Source organism: Mustelus asterias, chromosome 22, assembly GCF_964213995.1.
Source record: "Mustelus asterias chromosome 22, sMusAst1.hap1.1, whole genome shotgun sequence".
Classification (NCBI taxonomy): domain Eukaryota; kingdom Metazoa; phylum Chordata; class Chondrichthyes; order Carcharhiniformes; family Triakidae; genus Mustelus; species Mustelus asterias.
The window spans coordinates 70,577,043-70,594,487 of record NC_135822.1 but is presented as its reverse complement, the minus strand read 5'-3'; the positions used below and the strand labels follow the sequence as shown (position 1 = coordinate 70,594,487).

Here is a 17,445-nt window from a genome sequence, read left to right as displayed (position 1 = left end):
TAGGATGCTGCCAACAGTCCCGGTGACCCAGCAGAAACCACGATTAAAGCAAACCTCCTGAACCTTTGGCAGAGTAGCGGAGAGAATTGGGAGAGGAGATAGAGAGTGAAGTTGACTCCAAGAAAGCAGTCCTGTCAGAGAGTGAGACTTTCCATTGTAACACACACAAAATGCAACCATTCTGCGTGTTGTATCCCCATTATTAATCTAGTTACCAATGCTGACACGGAGAGGGGGTTAACTCCTCACCTAACACCACCTCATAGAATCCCGAGTGCAGAAGGAGGCCATTAGGCCCATCGAGCCTGCACCGACCACAATCCCACCCAGGCCCTATCCCCACAACCCCACGTATTGACCCTTCTAATCCCCCTGACACTAGGGTTAATTTAGCACAGCCAATCAACCTAACCCGCTCATCTTTGGACTGTGGGAGGAAACTGGAGCACCCGGAGGAAACCCATGCAGACAGGGGGAGAATGTACAAACTCCACACACACACAGTGACCCAAGCCGGGAATCGAACCCAGGTCCCTGGAGCTGTGAGGCAGCAGTGCTAACCACTGTGCCACCGCGCCATCACCTGCCCTGCACTCCACCGGATCCCATCAGGAAAATGGCAAGTTGGCCCCAAGTTGCATGTTGAAACTGCCTTGGACTGGGAGACAACAGCTGGACAGTATGAATGTGCAAACTGGAACCCAGTCGGAGTCAGTTTCTGCAGGAGGAGAGAGAGAGGGAGGGACAGTCTGGGAGGGAAGAGAGAGGGTGAACACGTGGTTTAATCTTCCCAGAAATGCAGACTGAAGCTTCACGATAAAGTAACCCGACCTCTCATTGATGTCTTCCTGAGCAGAGATAGGCAGTCATCTGAAAGCACCTCCCTCTCGAAGCACACACACAAAAATGATGCACAGTTTACCCAAATACAAGACACTCACTGATAAATTCAATCAGGAATGCAGGAGAAACTGCTTGACCCAGCGAGAGTGGGGAGAACATAGGACTCGCTCCCACGAGGAGTGATTAAAGGGAATAGTGTCAGTGTATTTAAGGGTAGTTTGGATATACACATGAGGGTGAGAGGAAGAGAAGGATAGGGTGATGGGGGAGGTGCAGAGGGAGGAAGCTTGTTTTGAACAGAAACACAGGATAGTGAGGTGGAACGGCCTGTTTCTGTGCTGTAAATCCGATGGGCAGGGTTTTCTGGCTCGCTTGCCAGAACCAGAAAATCCCGCCTGAGGTTAACGGACCTTTGCATGGTCCACCATCCCCCCGCCCGCTATGATTCCTGTGGCGGGTGGAACAGGGAAGTTCCGCCTGATATGTGACCACAAAGACACACGCGCACACACAACATTGGCCCCAAGCAGTCAACGCTTGCTGTATTCCTCTGGATTCCACTCGCTTGGGACTACACACACTGAACTCCCAATTGTCGGAACACACACACACACGCGCGAACACACACACACATACACACACATGCATGCACACACACAAACCCATCAAGCTGTCTAAAGTCAGTCACTGAACAAAGAGTTATCCATTCATTCGAATCACTGCTCCAACATGGAACCTTGCTCTGCTCTGTTCTCCTGAACCTCTCCGTCAGGTCATCTCTCAGTCTTGCCCTTTTGGAAGAGAGGCCCAGACTGGCTCTCACCCTTTCCTCAGAGTTCGAACCCCTCGGTTCGGTCGGTACCTTGCCCTTTCTGCAATGTCTCCACATCCTTTAACGACTGTGGAAACCCAAACAAGAACAGAAAAGTGTTCTAACCGCGATGCTTTCGAGGTTGGGAAGATCTTCACGGATTTGGGATAATATTCCTCTGTTTTTAATGACTCCAACAGATCAATCCATTCGTTGCTCTTCAGTCAGGCAATGAAAGCAGATTCAATGGTGACTTTCACAAGGGGATTGGAGAGATACCAGAGGGGGAAACGTACATGGGCGATGGGTAAGGAGCCCAAGCAATGTGGGATTCATTGCCAATCGCGACCAAAGACAGGCACAGACACAACGGGCCAAATGGCCTCCTTCTGTGCTGTACAATCCTTGTGGCCTTCTCTCAGCTAATCAGCGGTCAACAGACTTCCTTCAGGAGGATAAAGAACAACAATCTACTGCAGCTGATTTATTAGAATGGGATTTCTTTTAATTCCAAGTGAATATCTAACCTCAGGACACATGACTGCAATGTTCAATGGTGTCCAAAGCAGACCACGTCAAGTCGGTTACAAAGAGGTCTATAGACATGGATCTTAGAAGGTTTGAACATTCCAATTTGAAAAAGATACCGTTATCTATGAACCATTCTAGTGTGCAGTAGCCACTTTCCCCCTCCCTCCACCTCCTGGGACTTTTGCATCAGGTATGGTCGTCCCTGCAGTAGGACTTGTGTTGCAGGTGTCCAGAGAAACTTTGAACGTCTCTGCAGCCCTTGTTAGCTTTGGGTATCTCTGCTGCATCTCTCCATCGCCCTGGCTGAGAGCCAGTCACAACCAATGAATGCACGCTCAGCTTGCCCGCGCGTGCCAACCATAGCCTGATCAGGAAATTGAGGGAGGGAGGGAGGGAGAGAGAGAGAGAGCGACACCACACAGCTTCGGACTGAAGTCTTTGGACTGTGATTTTTATGTGTTTTCCTCTCAGTGAGGATGGGTACAATTCAGTTTGTAACTTGCTGGAATGGAACACAGCTCAGTTCCACAGCACACTAACCTTAGAGTGGTAATAATGGTAGCACCAATATTTAATTAACAACCACACATCACTCTCTGCCATTGGCAGTATGTAACTGGACATCCCTTTTTTGGTTAGCATTACTGAAGACTTCTTCTCTGCTGCGGGGTGTTACCATGTCGACAGATGGTTGCTCAGTAATCCGGGGAAATGGTCAAAGAGTTCTTCCGATTCGGAGCTGAAAGAACCACCTAGCGAGGAAAGGAAGGGGAGAAAGATTATTCACGTGGCAATCTTAACTATCTCAAAGGGCAGCGGTGGCACAGCGGTCAGCACTGCTGCCCCACAGCGCCAGGGAACCCGGGTTCGATTCCCGGCTTGGGTCATTGTCTGTGTGGAGTTTGCACGTTCTCCCCATGCCTGCGTGGGTTTCCTCCGGGTGCTCCGGTTTCCTCACAGTCTCAAAGACGTGCTGGCGAGTTGCATTGACCCGAACAGGCGCCGGACTGTGGCGACTAGGAGAATTTCACGGTAACTTCATTGCAGTGTTAATGTAAGCCTTACTTGTGACACTAATAAATGAACTTTACTTGAGAGGGTCTGGCATGGGAGAGGAATTGGGGGAAATCCTTATTAGTCAGGAAATTGTATTGGGGGAATTTCTGGGATTAAAACCCAGTAAATCCCCAGGGCCTGATGCTCTACATCCCAGAGTACTCAAGGAAGTGGCCCGTGAAATAGTAGGTGCATTGGTGATCATTTTCCAGCATTCTATAGACTCTGGAAGAGTTCCAGTCGATTGGAAGGTAACTAATGTAACCCCACTTTTTAAAAAAGGAGGGAGAGAGAGAAAACGGGGAATTAGAGACTGGTTAGCCTGACATCGGTGGTGGGTAAATTGTTGGAGTCAATTATTCAGGATGCAACTCAGCATCTGGGAAGCAGTGACGGGACCAGTACAAGTCAGCATGGATTTACTGAAGAGAAATCGCGCTTGACAAATCTTCTGGGATTTTTTGAGGATGTGACCAGTAGAGTGGACACGGGTGAACCAGTGGATGTTGTGTATCTGGACTTTCAAAAGGCTTTTGATAAGGTCCCACACAAGAGATTAGTGAGTAAAATTAAAGCTCATGGTATTGGGGGTAATGTATTGATGTGGATAGAGAACTGATTGGCAGACAGGAAGCAGAGAGTGGGAATAAACGGGTCCTTTTCAGAGTGGCAGGTAGTGACTAGTGGGGTACCGCAGGGTTCAGTGCTGGGACCCCAGCTATTCACAATATACATTAATGATTTGGACGAAGGAATTGAATGTAATATCTCCAAATTTGCAGATGACTCTAAGCTGGGTGGCAGTGTGTGCTGTGAGGAGGATGTTAAGAGGCTGCAGGGTGACTTGGACAGGCTGGCTGACTGGGCAAATACTTGGCAAATACAATATAATGTGGATAAATGTGAGGTTATCCACTTTGGTGGTAAAAACAGGAAGGAAGATTATTATCTGAATGGTGGCAGTTTAGGAAAGGGGGAAGTGCAACGTGACCTGGGTGTCATTGGTGGAACAGTCGCTGGAGGTTGGCCTGCAGGTACAGCAGGTGGTGAGGAAAGCTAATGGCATGCTGGCCTTCATAGCAAGAGGATTTGAGTATAGGAGTAAGGATGTCTTGCTGCAGTTATACAGGGCCTTGGAGAGGCCACACCTTGAGTATTGTGTGCAGTTTTGGTCTCCTAGTCTGAGGAAGGACATTCTTGCCATTGAGGGAGTCCAGCGAAGGTTCACCAGACTGATTCCTGGAATGGCAGGACTGACATATGAAGAGAGACTGGATCGACTGAGCTTGTATTCCCTGGAATTGAGAAGAATGTGAGGGGATCTCATGGAAATATATAAAATCCTGATGGGACTGGGCAGGATGGATGCGGGAAGAATGTTCCCGATGTTTGGGAAGTCTAGAACTAGGGGTCACAGTCTAAGAATAAGGGGTAAGCCATTCAGGACTGAGATGAGGAAGAACTTCTTCACTCAGAGAGCTGTGGACCTGTGGAATTCTCTACCACAGAAAGCTGTTGGGGCCAGTTCATTAGATATGTTCAAGAGGGAGCTGGACATGGGCCTACTGGCTAAAGGGATCGAGGGGTACGGAGGGAAAGCAGGGAGTGGGATACTGAAAGTGCATGATCAGCCATGACCACATTGAATGGTGGTGCAGACTCAAAGGGCCGAATGGCCTACTCCTGCTCCTATTTTCTATGTTTGTAAGCTGAGCTGATATTTCAGTGGGTAACTGAGGAGATGTGAATGAAGTAGGGGAGCTATTTCAGGCAGTTCAAGAAGGGGGATGAGGGGAACCTTCTCTCGGGGGTACTATTTCCAAGTGTTACCATCAGCGTCTGTGGAGAGCGAACAGAGCCAACGTTTCAAGTCTGGATGACGTTTCCTCAGAGCAGTATGAAGCAGTTAATTTGGACTCCCAGTGGGCCAGTCGGGAGAGAGGAAATGATTGATCCTTAAAGAATATCTTCCCGTTGTCACTCACCAACATGACAGTTGTAAGTCCAGATGCGATGTCCATCAAACTTGCAGCGACATTTCACAACATTATTGCTGTAGTCTGACTCCACCACCTCATAGTTGGGATTGATGATGACCTGCAGATTAACAGACATGAATTACAAAAGCACTCGGACACAGTGAGCTGTGACCCTGTCATTTATTTTCCATTTGGGGGAGCTGGGAACTGTTCCACACTATCAGTGTCTTCTTCCCAAAGTCCCTGGTCTCTGCCTTCACCGAGCACCTCAACACAACATCCAAGCATCACCAGTGAGCTCAAGGATTGCCACAAAATGGGTCGTCACCATCGCGTCAGCAACAGCAAAATGATAGCTAGCATCACTTCACCTACTCTGGTGGGGTTGTTGGCGAGAGTAACACTGGTCAGGACACCACAAAGCACTTGGTTCCTGGTGCTCTTTGCCCAGAGCTCTGCAACATCACCTTTTAAGTTTATTTATTAGTGTCACAAGTGGGCTTACATTAACACTGCAATGAAGTTACTGTGAAAATGCCCTAGTCACCACACTCCGGCACCTGTTCGGGTACACTGAGGGAGAATTTAGCATGGCCAATGCACCCAACCCACACGTTTTTCAGAATGTGGGAGGAAACCGGAGCACCCGGAGGAAAGCCACACAGACACAGGGAGAATGTGCAGACTCCACATGGACAGTGACCCAAGCCGGGAATTGAACCCGGGTCCCTGGCGCTGTGAGGCAGCAGTGCTAACCCACTGTGCCACTGTGAAATTGGATATGTACTTACAAGTTCCGATTGAATTGCTTCAACCCACACTTTCAGATACAGCATTCCAGATCACAACTCAAACGCCACTTTTTTATTCATTCGTGGGACATGGGCATCGCTGGCTGGGCCAGCATTTACTGCCCATCCCTAGTTGCCTGAGCTCAGTTGAGAGTCAACCACATTGCTGTGGCTCTGGAGTCACATGTAGGCCAGACCAGGTAAGGATGGCCGATTTCCTTCCCGAAAGGACATTAGTGAACCGGATGGGTTTTTCCGACAATCGACAATGGTTTCATGGTCATCAGCAGATTCTTAATTCCAGATTTTTTTTATGGAATTCAAATTCCACCATCTGCCGTGGCGGGATTCGAACCCGGGTACCTGAACATTAACTGAGTTTCTGGATTAATAATCTAGCGATAATACCCCTAGGCCATCACCTCCCTCTGTTCCAGTGATCTGTAATCCTGTAATCACTGACCATCCTGGCGGTGAAAATATTTCCTCATTTACTCGATCAAAGCCCCCCATCATTCTGAACAGATATTAAAGATCCCTCTAACCAGCTGTGCTCCAAGAACAACAAAACTTCTCTCACCCTCTCAGAACCCCGGTACCATTCCTGCACCCTCTCAATGTGTTCTCGCCTTGTCAGAGGGATGTGGCGGCACGGTAGCACAGTGGTTAGCACTGCTGCCTCACAGCGTCAGGGACCTCGGTTCGATTCCCGGTTTGGGTCACTGTCTGTGTGGAGTTTGCACGTTCTCCCCGTGTCTGCGTGGGTTTCCTCCGGGTGCTCCGGTTTCCTCCCACAGTCCGAAAGACGTGCTGGTGAGGTGGATTGGCCGTTCTAAATTCTCCCTCAGTGTAACCCGAACAGGCACCGGAGTGTGGCGACTAGGGGGATTTTCACAATAACTTCATTGCAGTGTTAATGTAAGCCTACTTGTGACACTAATAAATAAACTTAAAACTTTAAAGAACAGAACATAATGGAACATCTCTGAAGGACATTGAGGGAGGGTGCGTGCTGAGATTAACACAGCAACCACATTCCTTCCACACCTCAATCATCTCTCGTGTCCTGCAGCCTCTCCAATACACTGAATTTCAATACTTCCTCTCAGTCTTATTCTCTTCCTTATCTGCCGATTATACCATTGCAGATGGTTTAAACAGCCAACTCCAAGGACATTTATATCACATTAACAGGCCATTTGGCCCGACTGGTAAATGCCAGTGTTTCTGTTCCACACCAGGCTTCACTCAGTCAGTGTCAGCTCACCAAATCATCACATCCTTCTCTTTCTTTCTCCCTCGTATGGTTATCCAGCTCCCTGAAATACATCGGGACTATGTGCTGTGGTTGTGTGTTCCACATCCTGGGAGAAGACCTTTATTGGTGATATTTCTTATGTTGATGAATGTATCATTTGGCTCTCTCCCGCAGTTGGAAGCATCTTTTCTCCATCTGCCCAACTCCAGCCTTTCCTGAACCCCAAAGGCTTCTATCAGGCCAGTTCTCAGCCTTTCCCTGCTCCAAGAGAAGATGAAGAGTTGATCTTGGTTTCGGACAAAGCTCGGCACAACATCGTGGGCCGAAGGGCCAGTACTGTGCTGTACTGTTCTATATTCTACAAGAGTTCTCCCCTGGTCAATATAGCTGAAACATCACCACCTTGCTGTTCATGGGATCTTGTTGTGTGCCAACTGAGTGCCGTGTGGCTACATGACAGGACCACATGTGAAGGTGCTTGACTGACAGTCATGCGGAACAGGTTCAAAGGGCTGAATGGCCTCAGAGCTTGCTCCTATTTGTTTTATGAAGTTCGAGAGGGAATCCAGATGTTGCCAAAGGTGCAATCTATAAAGAATGGCTTTTTTCCCCCCCCCGAGTCAGATTGGGTCGATCTCACCCTTCAGAGACCGGCTCCCCTGGAGAAATCTCTGTGCTTACCTGAAGAATGTACTCTCCCGGAGCGACGTCAGTAACGTCAATCCATTGGCAGTCAATGTCATGTCGGTAGGTATCCCAGCAACCGGCTGTTATCCCCTGTTCCCCAAAGTTGGCACACTGGTAGTTTTTCCTTTCCTCTGAAATGCAGATGTTCCTGTGTTATGATGTGGAGATGCCGGCGTTGGACTGGGATGGGCCCAGTGAGAAGTCTCACAACACCAGGTTAAAGTCCAACAGGTTTATTTGGAATCATGACCTTTCGGATCCCTGCTCCTTCCTCAGGTGAGTGGAGAGGTGGGTTCACAAACACGGCATATATAGGCAAAGACACAATTGCAAGATAATGGTTGGAATGCGAGTCTTTACAGGTAATCAAGTCTTTGCGCATGAGGACGGCCTCAACGGGGATCTTGGGTTCATGTCACACTACATGCAACCCCCACCATTTGATCTGGGCTTGTAAAATCCTACTAACTGTCCTTGCTTGAGGCAATTCACACCTCTTTAACCTGTGATTATCCCTCTCTCCACTCGCACTGTCTGTACCTGTAAAGACTTGATTACCTGTAAAGACAACCATTATCTTGCAATTGTGTCTCTGTCTATATATGCCATGTTTGTGAACCGACCTCTCCACTCGCCTGAGGAAGGAGCGGCACTCCGAAAGCTCGTGATACCAAATAAAGCTGTTGGACTTTAACCCGGTGCTGTGAGACTTCTTACTGTCCCTGTGTTAAATATTGAGGTGTGAATCGGGAAAGGCCTGGAGTTGCATTCACACATCTTCAGCTTGATCCAAAGCACTCCAGCCAGTGATGTACCACTGGAGTGCAGTCACGAGCGTAGCTCCTTGCTCTCAGACTCACAAAGTTCTGGGTTCGGGTCCCACTCCACTCCTGAACACACAAAGTCTTGGCTAAATCACCAGCTTACCACGGAGGGAGTGCTGCACTGTCAGATGCGCCATTTTTTTGGACGAGTGTCAAACCATGGCTCTGTTTTCTCTCAAACAATTTTGTGAATTGTAGCACACTGCTACCTCACAGCGTCAGGGACCTGGGTTCGATTCCTGGCTTGGGTCACTGTCTGTGTGGCGTTCGCACATTCTCCCCGTGTCTGCGTGGGTTTCCTCCGGGTGCTCCGGTTTCCTCCCACACTCCAAAGATGTTCAGGTTAGGTTGATTGGCCATGCCCAATTGACACTAGTGTCAGGGGGACTAGCTAGGGTAAATGCATGGGGTTACAGGAATAGGGCCTGAGTGGGATTGTGGTCGGCGCACACCTGACGGGCCAAATGGCCTCCTTCAGCACTGTGGGGATTCTATAACTCTATCCTGTGACAGCACCAGGGATCCATGTTCAGTTCCCGGCTTGGGTCACTGTCTGTGTGGAGTTTTCACGTTCTCCCCGTGTCTGCGTGGGTTTCCTCCGGGTGCTCCGGTTTCCTCCCACACTCAAAAGTGTGCGGGTTAGGTGGATTCGCCACGCTAAATTAGTGTCAGGGGGACCAGCTAGGGTAAATGCATGGGGTAATGGGGATAGGGCCGGGTGGCATTGTGGTCGGTGCAGACTCAATGGGCCGAATGGCCTTCTGCACTGTAGGATTCTATGATTCTATGTAACATAATTTCTAAGCTGGAGTCCAGGCCAATACTTGACCCTCAATCGACATGGCAAAAACAGATGTCTCACCGTACGCCAATTCCGCTTATCGGCACCGTGAGTTGATTGGCCATTCGGCACTCTGGGACATGCTGAGGTGACGGAAGGCACTGCATCATTGCAAGTCTTTCTTTGGTGCTCCGGGAACGGGTAACGCACAGGGAATGGGTGACCTTACCTGAATCACACTCTGTGTCCTCCAGACAGAAACTGGCCTTGTGTCCCTCAGCAACTCTGGTTCCATTCAGCATCAGCAGGTCGTAATTTGTAAACACCTCCATGCTGTGGTAGTGCCTACAGATCGAGCAGAATAAGCAGCAGTCAGCCATCTTGGACAAGACCCCGCCCTTCACATCCTCAATTCCCCTCCGGCGCACCAACATCATCAATAATTCCCTCAAGGGTCAACGGTGGGGAAAGGGGGCAAGAGGCCAAAGAGGCTTTGCTTAAGGAACGGAGGCAAGTGTAACATTGAAAGGTTAACATGGAACAGTCATTCCTGAAGAAAAATGCTGATCCCTGGCCGCAACTTTCACCCAGGAGTTGGGAACTTTGGCTGGAGTTTTACCGCCTTGCCCATCCCGATTCTGGAACGGGAGAGGTTTGCAGAACGGAATTCTCCTTTGGCCTCGGGCAGGATTTTACAAGCCTCGCCTGAGCAAGGCCGTAAAATCCCAGCAATTGGCTTGGCTTTTTAAGTATGAGTCTCTTTCACTGTCATTCCCGTACAGGATCCAATAGCGTCTTATTAACCGCACATCCTGGGACACTAAGGGGCAATTTGGCATGGCCAGTCAACCTAACCAGCACATCTTTGGATTGTGGGAGGAAACCGGAGCACCCGGAGGAAACCCACGCAGACATGGGGAGAATGTGCAAACTCCACAGAGTCTGGAATCGAACCCAGGTCCCTGGCAGTGTGAGGCAGCAGTGCTAACCACTGTGCCGCCTTTTTTTGTGCAGCGGAGGCCATTCAGGCCATCGAGTCTGCACCGAATCTCTGACAGAGCATCTTACCCAGGCCCTATCCCCATATATTTACCCCACTAACCTACACATCAAGCAAGATTCCAAATAACAGGTCTAAAGACCAGCGCAATAGCTCATGATTTGATGGATGAGGGTCCAATGAATAGATGTCAATCAGCAGATACTGTTCCGAGAGCTTTGTTCTGCTCCTTTGGGCTGTTAGGGGTCGAAGATGTTTAACAGTGTCTGGCTCTATCCAACCCAAGACAAACACTGAAGGAACTGTGCTAGTTGTCCAATCCCCATCTCCTGATCTAATGTTTCATCAGAGCTCTGGCTGCCAAGGCTCAGGGTATCGGCAGAGATTTGCAATAAACACGCGCCAGCGTCCAAAAGCACCAATCAGCAGAGGGACAAACAGTCTTCACAAGATCCCAAACTCACAGCAAGTGATTCTCCGCACTCCCCCCTGGACATCAACCACTCTCCAGTTATGAAGGAGCAGACACTGAAATGATTCGAGGCAGGTAGGATCTGTGTACACAAGTCCTTGTCTTGTGTACAAGAACTTGTGTACACAGTTCGGATGTGGAGATGCCGGCGTTGGACTGGGGTGGGCACAGTAAGAAGTCTCACAACACCAGGTTAAAGTCCAACAGGTTTATTTGGTAGCACGAGCTTTCGGAGCGCCGCCCCTTCATCAGGTGAGTGCAGGCTTTGGTTCACAAACAGGGCCTATATAGACACAAACTCAATTTACAAGATAATGGTTGGAATACGAGTCTTAACAGGTAATCAAGTCTTTACAGACAATGTGAGTGGAGAGAGGGATAAGCACAGGTTAAAGAGATGTGTGTTGTCTCCAGACAGGACAGTTAGTGAGATTTTGCAAGTCCAGGCAAGTCGTGGGGGTTACAGATAGTGTGACAAGAACCCAAGATCCTGGTTGAGGTCGTCCTCATGTGTGCGGAACTTGGCTATCAGATTCGGAGATTTAGATTCGGAGACTGGGGGCAGAATTCTCCGACCGCGCTGGTCTAAAAGCCAGAAATTCCTACCCGACTGTCAATGGGGATTCACAATGTCCGCGACCCAGCCAACAAAATTCCAGTGGCGGGAAGGGTGGGAGAATTCCAGCCTGGGCTTGTATCTCCAGGGTGTAATGTGAGTTTGTTGTCAGCAGAGGGTGGCTTTGCTCTGCCAATCAAATCTCTTCCTTTCTGGGGGCTAGCAGTGCCACCTGGTGGTAGGAGCCAGTAATTTCAGAGGCAAATCACACCGAGGGTAAGAGTTTGCAACTCTGACTGACCTGGCCCTGGATATGGTGAAGTAGCACCTTAAAAGCTGCTTTAATCCCTGCGTGGTTAACCTCCTTCTAAAAACCCCCAGGGAACCACCTGCAGATTCTGACGCACTCCCCCACTGAAGTGTGCATTACTCACTTCCACTTCTCGACCAACCCCTTGCCAATATTACATTTGGAAAGCTCCCCCTGTCTGCTAAGACGCGTGATGCAGATGAGGGACACAGTTATGTCTGTTGCTGTAGCTTGTTTTTTCCGAGAACAGTAAGCGACAAGGTGGCACAGTGGTTAGCGCTGCTGCCTCACAGCGCCAGGGACCCAGGTTCGATTCCCGGCTTGGATCACTGTCTTGGAGGGCTGAAGGGCCTGTTTCCTGTGCTGTACTGTTCTTTTGTTCTGTCTGTGTGGAGTTTGCACATTCTCCCCATGTCTGCGTGGGTTTCGTCCGGGTGCTCCGGTTTCCTCCCACACTCTAAAGATGTGCAGTTTAAGTGGATTGGCTATCCTAAATTGCTGCTTAGTGTCCCAAGATGAGGGGATTAGCGGGGTAAATATGTGGGGTTATGGGGATAGGGCCTGGGTAAGGTGCTCTGTCAATGGGGATAGGGCCTGGGTAAGGTGCTCTGTCAATGTGCCGGTGCAGGCTTGATGGGCCGAATGAGCTCTTTCTGTACTGTAGGGATTCTATGGTTCTATTCTCTGATCCTAAGTCACTAGTCTGTCACTGGAGGCTGTAGCTTGAGGGGGCGCCACTCTGCGTCATGCATAGCTGACCACTCTTGCAGTGTGCCATGTGCTTGCTGGAAGAATTGCCAGATTGGCACTATCAACGCACTTGCCATGGCTGTCAAATCTCGGAGTGGGACCTGAACCTGGCTCAGAGGTAGAGATGCTACGTACCGCACGCACCCCAACACCTCTTCCCCTACCCACCCTCCCAATCTTCCCCCATTTAAAGCCCTATCAGCACGGCAGCGAGACTGACACTGCAACCTGATACATCAGGCAGTGCTGGGCAGCTCAGCAGGGCAGTGAGTGTCAGAGACGTGGCAGCCAATCTCCCCACAGCGAGCTCCCACCACCAACAATCAGGTCACTCGCCAGATCATCTCTTCCTGCATACAATGTGCAGGCCCAGGGATCTCTCAAACCCACCCTTTCATAAAAACATGAACTATCTAACAAGAAATGGAAGCAATAGGACTCATGAAGACTGTAAGACATAGGAGTAGAATTAGGCCACTCGGCCCATCGAGTCTGCTCCGCCATTCAATCATGGCTGATTTTTTTCTCATCCCCATTCTCCTGCCTTATTCCCGCAACCCTCGATCCCCTTATTAATCAAGAACCTATCTATCTCTGTCTTAAAGACACTCAATGACCCGGCCTCCACAGCCTTCTGCGGCCAAGAGTTCCACAGATTCACCACTCTCTGGCTGAAGAAATTCCTCCTCATCGCAGTTTTAAAGGAGCGTCCCTTCACTCTGAGGTTGTGCCCTCGAGTTCTGGTCTTTCCCACTGGTGGAAGCATCCTCTCCACGTCCACTCGATCCAGACCTCGCAGTATCCTGTAAGTTTCAATTAGAACCCCCCTCATCCTTCTAAACTCCATCGAGTACAGACCCAGAGTCCTCAACCACTCCTCATATGACAAACCCTTCATTCCTGGGATCATTCTTGTGAACCTCCTCTGGACTCTTTCCAAGGCCAGCGCATCCTTCCTCAGGTATAGGGCCCAAAACAGCTCACAATATTCCAAATGGGGTCTGACCAGAAGTGTAGAATGTTTTAGTGAATAACTATTCTGATGATGCTGTGTGGGTAAGGTGGATCTAATTGGCCATTAGATTCTATTTCATAACCTAACCTCAGCATTGCCTGATCAGGATATAATACTTGTGTTAATGTCCCTTTGCCATGATCATATTAAGAAACATAGAAAAACTACAGCACAAACAGGCCCTTCGGCCCACAAGTTGTGCCGAACATATCCTTACCTTCCAGACTTACCTATAACCCTCCATCCTAATAAGCTCCACGTACTCATCCAGGAGTCTCTTAAAAGACCCTATTGAGTTCGCCTCCACCACCACTGACGGCAGCCGATTCCACTCGCCCACCACCCTCTGTGTGAAAAACTTACCCCTAACATCTCCCCTGTACCTACCCCCCAGCACCTTAAACCTGTGTCCTCTCGTAGCAGACATTTCCACCCTGGGAAAAAGCCTCTGAGAGTCCACCCGATCTATGCCTCTCAACATCTTATACATCTCTATTAGGTCTCCTCTCATCCTACGTCTCTCCAAGGAGAAAAGACCGAGCTCCCTCAGCCTATCCTCATAAGGCATGCCACTCAATCCAGGCAACATCCTTGTAAATCTCCTCTGCACCCTTTCAATCTTTTCCACATCCTTCTTATAGTGAATGGTAGAGCAGGCTCGATGGGCCGAATGGCCTACTCCCACTCCTGGTTTCTATGTTTTGCACTGAATATTTCAGTTAAGAACCTCTGATTTAAGCTGTAATCTTTTCAGTGACATATCCAGCAGGAAGAGGAGAGGACACTGGCTCCAGAGGTTATTGTCGAAGCAGACAGCTCAGGAACCTTGCTGCATTGGAGCAGTGTTTCCAGCCCTCATCTCCACCATGACAGCCAGTTGGTTCAGTCAGCTCAACTATCAACTTCCAGGTCAAAGTATTGGTGGCACGGTGGTTAGCACTGCTGCCTCACAGCGCCAGGGACCTGGGTTCAATTCCCGGCCTTGGGTCATTGTCTGTGTGGAGTTTGCACGTTCTCCCCGTGTCAGCGTGGGTTTCCTCTGGGTGCTCCGGTTTCCTCCCACACTCCAAAGACGAACTGGTTAGGGTGCGTTGGCCGTGCTAAATTCTCCCTCAGTGTAACCAAGCAGGCGCTGGAGTGTGGCGACTGGGGGATTTTCACAGTAACTTCATTGCAGTGTTAATGTGAGTCTACTTGTGACAATAATAAATAAACTTTAAAAAAAAAACAAGGTCATCTGTCCATGACAGTATCGGTAAGAGTGACCACCGCACAGTCCTTGTGGAGACAAGGTCCCGCCTTCACATTGAGAATAACCTCCATCGTGTTGCGTGGCACTACCACTGTGCCAAATGGGACAGACTTTGAACCAATCTAGCAACTTAAAACTGGGCATCCATGATGTGCTGTGTGCCACCAACAACAGCGGAACTGTACTTCAGCACGAACTGTAACCTTGTAGTCTGACATATCCCCCACTCTAACACTCCCATCAAGCCAGGGGGTCAACCCTGGTTCAATGTGTTGGAATCTCTCATCAAGTGGAAACGCTTGGTGAAAGGGGAAACACAGATTACCCGCAGTCCACATTTGGTGTGAGATGAATGGAAATCACACATTGTAAACTCTCAGAATCAAACATTACCGCAGAATCCTGCCACTCTTCATTGATGTGGAGACTGTTGGACTTTAACCTGGTGTTGTGAGACTTCTTACCACTCTTCATTGACCCAGGGTTCATCTCCTGTCAATGGCAGAGTGGGGGGTATGCAGGGTCATGAGGTTACAGATTGGGGTTGGGTACAGTTCCGCTGCTGTTGATGGCCCACAGCGCCTCATGGATACCCAGTTGTAAGTTGCTAGATCTGTTCGAAGTCTGTCCCACTTGCCACGGTGATAGTGCCACACACAATGGAGGGTATCCTCAATGTGAAGACTGTGGCCTGTGCATTGGTCACTCTTACCGATACGGTCATGGACCGATCATCTGCAGCCGGCAGGTTGGTAAGGATGAGACCAAGTAAGTTTTTCCCTCTTGTTGGTTCCTTCACCACCTGCTGCAGTCCCAGTCTTGCAGCGATATCCATTAGGCCCTGGTCAGTTCAGTCTGTGATGCTGCTACTGAGCCCACTCTTGGTTGCGGACATTGAAATCCCCTTCACCCAGAGTATATTCTGCACCCTTGCCGCTCTCAATCCTTCCTCCAAGTGGTGTTCAACATGGAGGAGTTATCGGCTGATAGGGCACAGTAACATGGTAACCAGCAGCAAGTTTCCTTGCCCATGTTTAACCTGAAGCTATGAGTCTTCATGGGATCCGGAGTCGATGTTGAGGACCCCCAGGGCAACTCCCTCCCGACTGCCGGTGGGACAGGACATATCCAGGGATGGTAATGGGGGTGCCTGGGGTGTTATCTGTAAGGTATGATCCTGTGAGTGTGACTATGTCGGGCTACTGCTTGATTACTCTGTGAGACAGCTCTCCCAATTTTGGCACTAGCCCCCAGATGTTAGTAAGGAGGACTTTGCAGGGTCGACAGGGCTGGGGTGTCATTTCTGGTGCCTAGGTTCAACTTCATTCTTAATTGACTCTTCCATGGTGGGTTGATGTAACTGAGTGTCTTGCTAAGTCATTTCAGAGGGCACTGAAGAGTCAACCATGTAGAATGACAGAATGAGAAAGCACAGGAAGAGGCCATTCGGCCCATCACGCCTGTGCTAGAATGGATTAAGAGCAGAGAGATATGAGGGAACAATGCGAGTACCTGTGACACTCATGCCAGATCCAGTCTTGGCGACCAGCCTTGGGCCTGAAGTCCGCCTCCCCGTTGTTGTGGATTTGCGAAGAGAATCTCAGCAGTCGACGGTAGTTGGTCAGAGGCGCCAGGCCAATGGCTGAGCTGCTCAAACAGTTCTCCTCCATAGCACAAGAAAGCATGGACAGGGGGCGATTCTCCAGGTAGGCGGTCTCTCCAACCACCCGGGGGTTCAGAACCAGATCAGAAGCAGCTAGAAACAGAGACAGTCGGGTTAGAGTTCGCCAGACACCCCCAATCTTGGAGATGGATACATTTCTAATAGTTCACAGTATTTATCAGAATCAAGCTCCCATCGCACAACTTTATACAAAGGCAGGCTCGTACTCGCAGTGTCCTGATCAATAATTTCCACTCGGACAATGTCCAGTGCTGTGTTTGGCTGGGAGATGGCTGAGAATGAGCACTTGGCTTACATTCCATGTGGTTACACACTCATTTGGTTGGGTCAAGTGCTTTGTAATGTCCTGAGATTGTGGGCGATGTTCCATTGTTGCTCTCTCTCTCTCGGGCATTAGGAGCCCAGCTGAAACAGGAAGGGGCTTACCATCAGTACAGGAGATCCCAGCAGCAAACTGTCCCCCTCTGTTAGGGCAGTGAAGCTCTTCCCCATGGTGAAGACACTGGAAAAGGGACATCTCAGTGCCCGAACATTTCACACCACTCATAATCACTTCATCAGCGCTCGGGTCACCTTCCCAGAACCAAGTCTCCTGAGGAAAGATCCCAAAAAGGTCAGTCAAAGGGAGAACCCTGCCAAGCTGAGCTGGGCTGGCAGGAGGGCCAGTCAACGAGCAACCTCCTCAAATACCCACAATCCCACATCTTACTCCCCCAGTTACCCATTCCCCCATCTTGGAGAAAAGGCTAACCCCTAACCTTTGCTCCAAGTCTGGGTCCAGCTGTCTCCTCGGACTGCCCTCATTCCCTCCCTCCTTCCGTTCCCGCACTCCCACATCTCATATT

At 49.6% G+C, this 17,445-nt stretch overlaps 1 protein-coding gene across 4 annotated transcripts in view; it reads right to left on the bottom strand.

Moving 5' to 3' along the window:
- Positions 1-1,818: 1,818 nt before the first annotated feature.
- LOC144510169 (lysyl oxidase homolog 2-like) overlaps positions 1,819-17,445 on the bottom strand; it is a 109,691-nt gene continuing 94,064 nt past the window's right edge. For 3 of the 4 annotated variants that reach the window (XM_078239600.1, XM_078239598.1, XM_078239599.1), the window contains exons 9-14: positions 17,027-17,192; positions 16,429-16,672; positions 9,791-9,906; positions 7,951-8,087; positions 5,227-5,338; positions 2,128-2,937 (exon numbers count right to left, since the gene is read on the bottom strand). In XM_078239600.1, the coding sequence (XP_078095726.1) occupies positions 2,858-2,937; positions 5,227-5,338; positions 7,951-8,087; positions 9,791-9,906; positions 16,429-16,672; positions 17,027-17,192 (855 nt within the window). In that variant the 3' untranslated portion in view covers positions 2,128-2,857. Of the gene's footprint in view, positions 2,938-5,226; positions 5,339-7,950; positions 8,088-9,790; positions 9,907-16,428; positions 16,673-17,026; positions 17,193-17,445 lie in introns of all 4 variants that reach the window. The other variant, XM_078239597.1, reaches the window with a different exon arrangement.